At 35.2% G+C, this 11,326-nt stretch overlaps 2 protein-coding genes across 2 annotated transcripts; one reads left to right on the top strand and one right to left on the bottom strand.

Moving 5' to 3' along the window:
* Positions 1 to 2,609: 2,609 nt before the first annotated feature.
* On the bottom strand, positions 2,610 to 5,738 carry LOC122281189 (transcription factor CPC-like). The gene is made up of 3 exons (XM_043092520.1): positions 5,342 to 5,738; positions 5,008 to 5,095; positions 2,610 to 2,873 (listed from the first exon to the last, which is right to left on the bottom strand). The coding sequence occupies exons 1-3, from the start codon at positions 5,397 to 5,399 to the stop codon at positions 2,750 to 2,752; spliced, it is 270 nt and encodes an 89-aa protein (XP_042948454.1). The 5' UTR covers positions 5,400 to 5,738; the 3' UTR covers positions 2,610 to 2,749.
* A 3,017-nt stretch (positions 5,739 to 8,755) lies between these two features.
* On the top strand, positions 8,756 to 10,383 carry LOC122282121. Its single transcript, XM_043094080.1, has 2 exons — positions 8,756 to 9,287; positions 9,909 to 10,383. The coding sequence occupies exons 1-2, from the start codon at positions 8,847 to 8,849 to the stop codon at positions 9,933 to 9,935; spliced, it is 468 nt and encodes a 155-aa protein (XP_042950014.1). The 5' UTR covers positions 8,756 to 8,846; the 3' UTR covers positions 9,936 to 10,383.
* Positions 10,384 to 11,326: the final 943 nt, after the last annotated feature.

Below are 11,326 nucleotides of genomic sequence, written 5' to 3'. Positions count from 1 at the left end.
GATGAAGCACTTGTATTTATAGAAACACTTTTCTGTTGAGAAAGGAAAAGAAAATGAAAGGAGTGGGATATTGGAAGGGTCAAGAGTAGAATAATGTTGGACTGAGTCACCAATCAAAACCGAGTTTTTATTTTCTGCATAGACCAGTCTTTGGTCATCAGGCAGTAGGGGTGAGGAAGTCAAAACTTGGCCAATTCAACTTCAATTACGTCTAAATGGGTTTCTCCTATAATCTCTCTCTTTCTATGATTTGTCCACGTTGGCATTACATGGTTGAAACTAAGAAAAAAGGAAGGCAGAGTTCGAGTCCAAGTTTGAAGAAGTAAACCAAAGAATTTTCAAACCTGACGCGTTGTTGCTAGATGTTTTGGCTTATTCCAATTAAAATAGCAGAAGGGACCTGGTCATGTGCAACAGTAGTAGTGTCTTGAACCCCACTCTCACTTCCAATAATTTTTTTAGGTACTTCTCCTAGCCAAAATGATTGTTCTCTCTTAGGAACTTTTTCACTGGCTCAGCCTCAGCATCTAATCCAGTCCAACCAATTTTTTAAAATAAACAGTGCAGTTTCAGCTGTGACACTCACATGACTGCTATAGAGTCATAGGCAGTGCAGTAGTGCTGTAGAATCCCAAGATACACTAAACAATGACAAACAGAAATCTTATTGGAAAGGCTAACATCCTGATCTGTAACCCTAGCTGTCCGGGCACTTTCCATTTAGCAATTACCTGAACCTTTACACCATGAAAGTAAACTGTTTCAGTTGGCTCTTGACTGTTTCAGAGAGGGAAGTCAGTTTCAATCTAACAAATTTAAAACATGATCAAGCATTTTTAATTCATCTTCACGTACTTGAATGTTTTGGTAACCTTAAACATGCAATTAAATATGCTTTCCAGCTGGGTCATATTTGGGACTTGTTCTTCTAGTTTTGGACATGACCAGTTTGAACTCAATAATATTATTATTAGTCGAAACTGTCCCCGAGTTTGCATCTCAAGACTCAACATCACAATGAGTAAAAGAAGCTCCACCACTACTTCATTCCACAAAATAATTAATTCTCAACACGGTGTTTTTGTGGAAAACAATTTAAGAGAGAAAAGGACACATGCTGCTGCTAGAGCTGGGTTTGATTTAACCCAATATTTGGACCCTTCTGAATGTCCTTTACCGACTTGCCTCTTATTCCTGTCTCCTCCAGCCAACCCTGCATGCATGCAGGCTTCGTCTGAAGAAGATATCCAAAATAAGTTTTGTCGGATTCAGCTGGTATTTTGATTTCTTTCGTGCTGGTCGATTAATGTCACAGCATGCATCCAAGTTATACGTTGGTTTCTTACTTGCTTTCCTTTTCCCTGGAATTTCAGGTTTTGATGGAATCCCACCGTAAAGGGTTGGCCAGACATTGAGTTTTCAGGTTCAGCCTAATATATATATGGAATCATAAGAACTTCCCCAATTAAACCGATGGGTCGATTGCAAGTATGAGTTTCCATATTTTTTTGAAAAAAAAAAAAAGTTCTAATTTTAATATTTGTAATTTAATTCTTGGACTTGATAAAATTTACAACTAAATAAATCAATACGAGCTTTAAACTTTAAAAATATAAAGATTGATCAAAATATAAAGAATCATCCCTAAAATAGGAAAGCAAAAATGCAAACCCCCACCCTTTCTCGGAGGGATTGATGGGCGGGGAGACCACTTCCCCTTACCGCCCGCCTCTTGCCCATGATCAGGACGTGGTTTGTCAGTGGCTTGGACGGAGGCGGCGCCTAATCCCCTCCGCCCCACCATCCTGTTTTGCACGTGGATGGGTATCTTTCTTTTTCTTTTTCTTTTTTCTCTTATTTAATATTTGTGACAAATTATTTAGGAAAATGTTTGGGAACTAAAATGTCAAATTTTTTTACACGTGTTGCACTTCTATTGGCCGTTGCTTGGCTTCAAAGGCATGAAGACAATGTTATTGTTAATTTTATCAAACGATTTTTTTAAGAAAAATATTTGATAGTTCTGGAGTACGGATGATATAATAGTCTCATATATCTCATCCGATTTTGGGATTGAAAACCCAAGGAGTAGATATATATAAATATATATATTGCCAATGTGGATCTCTTCCTCACATGTGTCATGTGAGTCCATGGCCACGTCAATACTTTCCACCAAGTGTAATCAATTAAGAACCCAAGTACAGTCCCCAAACCATGTGAAGCGTCGGCTCTAGCTAATCTGATGCCAGAATGGATAGTGATCGATATTTGTGCTCCACTGCTTATAAGATTCATTTTAAACATTTTTGTCTCTCCTAACCTTTTGAATTTGTAATTGATCAGATATTACTTTTAAGATATCATCAATATCCACAACTTATACACATATAAAGGCAGACAAACACAAAATAATGAGCAGACACATCTAAAGAGTGATAATCCACTATCATATTTGTAGGAGATCGATGTCGTCCACGACTAAAAAGCTGGCCGGCGAATGAAACACTTACAAAAGAAGAAACACAAGATGTAGAGAAGAGAAGAGGAGGGAGGAGGTACTGCGTAAAAGATGCATGGAACTATATCAATCAAAGAGAGAATCGATCTATTGAAACAAACTTAATTTATATATATGCAAGAAGAATTATTCCAACACAAGAATTAGAGAAATTCGATCGATCGATCTAATATTAATTAACAATTAATTATAATATTATTAATAAGATAGCGCCGAACAAGATCATGTTCACAAATCATAATTGGCTGCGTCGACTCTTTTCTGGGCAAATACCTCACCATGTCTCATAATCCAAAACCTCTCTATTTCTTCTGGTTTTCGCCCTGGAATCCGACCTGCTATTAAATCCCACCTGCTTAGAAATTAATAATATTGCATTAATTAATTATTAACTTACTTTTTTATTTTATTTTATTAATATTGCCTACTTTAGTGATGATCAGAAACTGTCACACAAGTACGTAGTCGATATTTATATATTTCCAGCTACCACAAGTAGTGAAATAATATGAAAGCTGCATGTTGGCCGACTTTATGCACCTTCCTGGAAAAGAAATAAGCCGACCATGCATGCAATTTCAGTACTCCATTATCCTTTTTATTTTCTTCTACGTACCATATAGTTTGGACACGTGCGCCTTGAAAAAATCCATCGAAAAGTTCTCATAAAATCTTAATTCGGTAAAGATAATTGAGCTTATATATAATATATTAGTTAATTATGGTCTATATATATATAAGATATTCATATAATTGGGTCCAATCTCATGCATACAACAATGCTGCATCTAATCCGTGAGGCTTTGCACATGAAAATCCATGAAGCTCTCTCTCTCTCTCTCTCTCTCTCTCTCATATGTTAAACTTAATTAAGCACTTCTTCTACGTACGTACGTTTCTGGTCTCAGCTTGTCTTCTCCACCAATTTATAGTTATAACTTGCCTGGGATACATTACCTCCAAGAATCGATCTAATCACTTCAAGCAACATGTGGCTTCCATTAGCACGTTAATTGGTAGATGTCATGTCTCCATTATTGCACTCTTAATGGATTGTTGCCATAAAGAAAGAGTATCCCACACCTTTCTTAAATAATAATGCGCCCCAAAAATAAAAACAAAACTGGGACCCGAAGTTTTTGGTTAAGACAATGCAAAGGATCGATGTCCAGTCGCATCTCCACACTCGATGAGCGAGTAACCTCTCCCATGATCTATATGTATAGAAAAATTTTATTCATCATTTTGACAACCTACATCATATATAATTTTTTATTTTTTATTTTTTTATTAAATATGTAATGTATAGATGTTGATAAATAAAAAAAATTAAAATTAAAAATTAAATGCACTAAGAACACGCCCAACAATATATACTGAGCGGTCTCCTAGCATTTTTCTATGAAAAATCATAAATACTACAACAAAATGTACTTATCATTTGTACTGATAATTTTATTTTTAAAATTTATATTTGCTTATTTTTTAGCATTATTTTTTTTTAATTTTTTTAAATACTTAAAAAAACACTTTAAGAAAAGAAAAGAAAAACAAAAACAAAAAATTTACAGGGTACGTCGTACCTAGCTTTTATCAGTAATCGGTGACTCTAGCACCATCCTATATGTATTCACTGTACATATAATAATTACCGAACGTACTACCACTCCATAAATGTAATGTGAGTAACTACAGTCTAAAATGCAAAGACATTACTGAGAATAACTTCAATAAGCCACTGCCAAGCAGCAGTACCGCACATGAATATATTTCATGAGTTTTTCTTTCTTCTGATCAGTTATTTTATTTTCTTATCTCCCGTGAATAATACCGTACGTAATCTGGCCTCTCTCTACGTGAGTCACATCTAAATGCTGCCGAATACTCGAAGAGCGTGCTAGCTACTGAGCAATTATTCGTCTTGACTGTTTCATTTTATGATCATGCTTCTTTCTTGTATTGACGCTGTCGTGGCTTGCCCTCATGGCCACCTAACTTCTAAAGAATAGCAAGAGCATAAGCTAAAGCATATATCGGGTCCACAGCATGCCTGTCGTCCTAGCCATTGCGTTTCTTGGTTCTGATCGAGTACTGATCTACTAGTTCATGATGGAGACGAAGAAACAGATCACGTACTGCGCGCGCCATGGATTGCCTCGAGCTAGGGAGATGAAGATGATCCGAATTAGGTGCAAAAGGCTCTATGCCATTCGTTCAAAGATTAGGCCGTTTTGAAGAAAGTCATGTGTGAACTAGCCCTATACTCTCAATCTTTGGCCTTAAATCTGCGGTTGCTTCTCCTAATTTTCCTAAAGTACTTCCCGTTTTAAAAAATGTATGACATTATGTACAGTGATATAATTAATTTAGTGCGAGTATGTTATCATGATCTTTTGCGTGCTGTTTGAAGCTAAATCTAACACTAAAAACAAATCTAAAAATGGTAAGAAGCAAACTGAAGTACGTTTGGGAAGTGAATTCTATACCTGTCCCCAACAAGTTTGTACATCCGGAAGATGAGATCCTCTTCTTGTTCAGTCATCTTTATGAACTCCCACTCAATACTGCTCACTTCTGCACCCACAAACAATAAATTATTACAAGGGTGTTGTAGTATGCGTATCGCATATTCTGAATTTTTTGGGTAGACATATTATATATACGTATCGAGTTATATATAGATGATCTCTCTGGTCTTATGCATAGTAGAAATTAATTAGTCTACCCATTCTTATAAATTTTCTTGGAAACCAAACGGATCCATAGCAACGGAAAACTGAAGTAGCAGGCCAAGAATTTTGAAGGAAAGAAATACAGAACCTTCTGACGTGGAGCTCTTGGTACTGATCTTGGCTTGTTTCCGCGGACGTTTATCCATTACTCCCGAAATCACTCGAGGGCGCACGCATGAACACAGAGAGAGAGAGAGAGAGAGAGAGAGAGAGAGAGAGAGATCAAATAGTTACCCAGAAGATGGAGTACTATAGATCACCTTGAAAGTCCTAGAAGAATTTCATCAAGTAGCTAGTACTTAAAATGACAAGATCTAAAAGGGCAAAAAAAATGGAGAGAGAAGAGAGAAGGGAGGCCAGGGGGGAGCTGGGAGGGTAAATAAAATCTCCAGGATAAGTCTGCAAGGATTGTATGGAGAATGGAAATCAATGCTTGTGGTACGGTGATCTGAGGAAATAACAAGTTTGCGATGCTGCATGCATGGAATGACTGGTGCGACCGAACAGGCATATAGGGTCATGAGTTGACTTGTAGTTATCGTCGTTCCATATTTACATTATGGCTTTCCCTTTACTAACTGACTTTAATTTTGACAACTCAAGCCTATAACCTATACGTTTCTTTTCTAAAATCACTCCCACGTACATTTAATTTCAATATAAAGGAAATTAAACTTACTCTAATCAATTAACATATATAGCAACCGTATTAATTATATCATGATCTAATTGAACGTGATGAGCGCGCAGCAGGATTAAGTAATTAATTAATGAATCTTAGTCACATGAACTGATCATATATATATATAGCTAGGCTATGTACTACACCAGATTAATTAGTTAGTCTCGTGATCTTATATATATGCAGGCCATGGCTACATTAATTAAAGATCTTCACAATCATTAATATATAATATGAAAATGAATTAATTAACAAGTTATAGCCACTTCTAGTTTAAGTACACACAGGATTTCCTCTGCTGATAAGTGCAACTCTATTTTTTTTTTCACTATTTTTTAAGCTATTTAAATATTTTTAAAAATAAAAAAATCATATATCAATTTAAAAATACTTACTTTATCATTAAATAAAAAAAATTAAAAAATTTCGATAAACAGTTTCGATAAAAATTGACTGTGGGAATAATATTTTCCTTTCTCTTTTCAAGTAATGACGGTAGAAACAGTAATTCATCAATCTGAAGAGAACCACTAGCTCTAGTACTATATATATAGATATATAGGTACATGACTCGCAAAATGCGTTTTGGAAGTACTTTTGAACCACACAGCAGTTTGCAGTACAATTGTATTTTTCAGTACCCCAAAACGAAGGATCATGCTACGTACGTACACAGTGGATTTCCACCGAAATTTACAAATCTGTTTTTTTATTTTTTTTTTCACTTTTTGTTTTACCATTTTTTTAAACTATTTAAATATTTTTTAAAAATAAAAAAATACATATTTATTTAAAAACACTTAATAGCTAAGTAAAAAAAAAATTAAAAACCATTTCAGTAGAGAATTTTCCAATATATATATAGATACCATTTTTTTCTAATGATATGTTAGGTTAATTTTGTCCTGTTGGAACCTTTTCAATGCAGTATAATTAGTTGCATATTAATAAGTTTATATATTGTCATATATATATATATATAGTTTTGGAATAATATAGTACTAGTTCTTCTGTCACTTTCATGAAGAGGTTGGTGTCGACAGTTCTTAATTGAGAAAATGATGTGTCCATGGATTTCCTCTTGTTTTTACATGTATAGTAGGTCGAGTATATCTTCAACTTTTCCATTGAGAAAGGAGCCGTCGGGTAATTATTAAATGAGATAAGATAAAATAAAATAAATTAAAATAAAAATTAAAAATTAAATAAAATATTATTAAAATATATATTTTAATATTATTTTTATTTTAAAATTTAAAAAAGTTGATTAATATTTTATTTATTTTATATATGAATTTAAAAAAATTATAATGATGAAATAAGATGAGATAAAAATAATTATAAAAACAAACGAGAATTAACCTAACTAGATCAAATTAACCTGCTCAGCTCCTATGGTGGTATGTATAATATCGTACAAGTACTTATGGATATATTATACACGCAATTAATGATTGAAATATACATTTATAAATCACCTGATCATCAAGTTGATCAATGAATTTTATTTTTATTATTTTTGTTTTGGTTTTGTTTCCGGCCAAATATTATGTATGTGTCAGAGAGGTTCTTTTATCTTCGATAAACGGGCTCAACCATGTCGACTAAAAAAGGTTCATATAGACAGGCCCAACAAGTTAGAAAGCTGCGGGCACACCATAAACTCACCACCATGAGATCGTACCGCTTAATATGGTAAGTTATACTAATCAAATATATCTATTTTTAAGAAAACAACGAGATATTCAATATGTTTATTTTTGATATGTTAATTATTTCCTTCCTAAAATAAATCCTGAGAATTTGATAGTTGAGTCTCCAAGATTTGGGAAAAGTATTAAACTATCCTTATCCGCAATAATCAGTGTCTATATAAAGAGCCAACATTAACAGTCCAATATAACTTTTTTTATTCCTCATTACAAGATAATACATATAAATCTCTAATTTTGGCATTAAGGTGCACCAGGCACACCGAATAACCATTTGTCTTATCACAGGTTAGCGGTCAAGATTAGTTGACGTTGATACACGTCCAAAAACGTACCTTGAAGTTTGTATTTAGTTCAGCGTATGGTAAAGCCCAAATTGATCTCCCTCTATGGCTCTTTTGTGTTGGGCCTAAAAATATATTTTCCTCTTATATCTCGAGTACTCATATTGGATATATTTTGGATGGTAGACACAAGATCACAAATACATGTGCAGGGTACACCCAATCCATCCAAAGAAAACCATGATACTTTTATCCAAAAATTGAATTCCTGAAAAAGATTGAATTCCTTTTCTTGTTTTCATTCCCTTTTGATTTGCGGGTCAAGTTCCCTATAGCTACTTACTACTTTAAAAGCCTTAGGAGCCTATTTTTGGGAGACATATTCTTGTACGTACTCATCTACATTCTCGAAGGGTCGAGAACAAATTTACTTGATGCAAAAGACTGAAACAAAGGGGAAAAAGTTATTGGGACATAGATGTTAACCATTGATATATGAAAAAATATAGTTGCAAGCATAATTATGTATTAATCTATACATTAATGTAATGTGATTGGTCAAAAAATAGATTTTATTAAAAATAGTGTTAATTTAAATTTTAAGTATGAATAAATCAATATTGGTATACAGATTAGTGCGTAACTATGCTTGTATGTAACAAAACTCTTGATATATATACACAACTATTGGAATTTATTCGTGGGGCTGAATGAGATATAAAGGCAAACACCTTTTCTCTTTGGGTGGGACTGACAGAATAGGTGCTATCAAGATGTTTATATAATGTAAAACAGCCAGGAATCCCACTCACTCCCATGCCTATATAAGCACTCTGAACTCTTAGGTCGGATTCAAGACCAAGTTATAACCACGAGAGATATACAGCTTGAGAAGCCTCTTTTGCCTCATTTATCATGGCCACACTGCAGTGCAGCAAACCAGCTGCTAACGAAACCTGCCAGCAAAAATGCCAAGAAAACTCGCTCGGTCAAACCGTTTCCAAGATGACCACTGAGATTGTAGAAGGACTTCATCATGGATCTCAGAGCAGCTGCCAGACCCATGCGCAGGGGCAGACCGAGACGCAAGTCACATCCAAAGCACGGGCTCAATGCGTGGCAGAGACCCATATTGCAAGCCACACCAAGGGCCACCACCCCGGCAGGCATCATCAGGACCAGGCAACTAATGGCATGGCATGCGAGGGAAAGGCCAAGAAGATGGGTTCTGAGCATAAGAAGAAAGAGAGAAAGAACCTGTTGCAGAGGATAAAGGACAGCATCTCTGGAGATAGCAGTAGCAGGGACAGCAGCAGCGAGAGTGACAATGACAATGACACCTGCGCTAGGAGGAAGGCAAGTATATAGTTCGAGTCATGCCATGCCTATATATATATATATATATATATTTATAGTTTCAAAATTAATGAAGTTCTCTATTTTGCTTTACTTTTCCAAGGATTTTCTTGCATGCACGTATCAATTAGTGCATATATAAATTGAATTGTGAAATCTTTTAACTTGCAAGGACAGAATTGAAAGAGAACTTGAATATATATATATATACAATTTCTTGTTCTTTCGATATGGTGACTTCATTTTGAGAAGTACTTGAACTGGCGCCAACCGAGAAAGTTAAGTTGATTATTTATTTAACAATATTTTGTCGTTTCATTTACATTAGTTTGCTTCTTTTAATGTACACAGAACTCTTTCTTATTTATAATCTGTTTGTTGTTTTGCCGAACTAAAAGATGATCGAGAGTGACAAGAGTACTTCAACCGTATCATAGCAAGAAAGACCCCTCCTGGGTTGCTGGATATATGCTAAATAAATAACTAAATAATTATGAAAAAATAATCGCCCTGCTAAACTGCATGCCGGGCTACGAGTATGGTGGGGTTTTCCCATGTAAAACTACTGTGATATTTGTGTCAATTATTATAATTCACTCTGTTACTAACTGATCCATGCAGAAATTAAAGTGTTTTCGGTGGCTTTGAAGCAGCAGCACTTATGTTTAAATGAAGTGATGCAAACACGTGCTAAGCACATGTTACTATACGGTGCCATATCAAGTAAATGAGGGAAGTGAAGAAGAGCCGTTCGATTAAGCCTTGACGTAATCTATGCTTCATATAAATACCTGCGTGTCTGTGTTAGGGTTACCGAGAGAGGGCTTTAATGTGTATTGTGGCCGTCAGGGTGTTTTGAGATTGAATTTGTTGAGGGAGAATTAGGGTTTTGTCGAGGAAGAAGAAAAGCCAATCTTGTGGCTTTTCTTGGCTCGATATTGGTTCATCTTGTACTCTGAAACTTTGGCTTTACAGATTCATCAATAAAGAATGATCTCTGAGGCTGTTCCTGCCGTGGATGTAGGCCATTAGGGCCGAACCACGCAATCTCTGTTTGTATTTCTATTTCCTAAATCTTTTTCATATTTCTTGCTATTTTACAGATTATTTTGCTTATACTGTTATCCTTAATATCGTGTTACAATTCTTTTCGATTGGATTTCATTTCTGAGTCTTTAAACACAAGTGACTCTAGTTGTAATCTTTACAGGTGGTATCAAGAGCTTAGGTTCTATGGGGACCACGATATTTTATGTTGAGAAGTTCACAGGGGAAAACGATTTTGGTTTGTGGAGGATTAAGATGAGGGCTCTGCTAGTCCAACAGGGCTTGCAGGATGCCCTCACCAGTGATAAAATGGGCTCTTCCTCGAAAGAGGAAGGGAAGGTGAATGTCCAAAGGGACATTCTCCAAAAGGCCCATAGTGCTCTGATCCTTTCCTTAGGAGATAAGGTATTAAGGGAAGTAGCTAGTGAAGAAACTGCTGCTGGTATCTGGCTAAAACTTGAACACCTCTATATGACAAAATCTTTGGCTAACAGACTTTATAAGAAAACTAGGCTATATACTCTTAAGATGGTTTCTGGAACTTCGATAGGAGAACATCTAGACACTTTTAATAAGATTCTATTAGACCTAGCTAATATAGATATCAAAGTTGAGGATGAGGATCAAGCAATCCTCTTACTGAGTTCATTGGATTCCTCATAACAGAAACTTAAGGAGACCATGATGTATGGTAGAGATACAATATCTCTAGATGAAGTACAATCTGTACTTCATGCTAGGGAATTACAAAATAAAGAAAATACCAAACAAGAACATGGTGAGGGACTGTCTGTTAGGGGAAGATCAGAAAAGAGAGGCAAGAAAGGTAGGTCTAAGTCTAAAGGAAAACATTTAAAGTGTTTCCTATGTCATAAAGAAGGACATTTCAAGAGAGATTGTCCGATAGGAAAACTCAAGTAGGAAATAAAAACAAAGAGGAATGAGATGTTGCAGTGGTGTTAGATGGGTATGATAGTGCTGAAGTACTAAAT

This window comes from Carya illinoinensis, chromosome 11 (assembly GCF_018687715.1).
Source record: "Carya illinoinensis cultivar Pawnee chromosome 11, C.illinoinensisPawnee_v1, whole genome shotgun sequence".
Taxonomy (NCBI): Eukaryota; Viridiplantae; Streptophyta; class Magnoliopsida; order Fagales; family Juglandaceae; genus Carya; species Carya illinoinensis.
The sequence above is the reverse complement of the archived record's forward strand: the minus strand, read 5'-3'. Positions and strand labels throughout refer to the sequence as shown.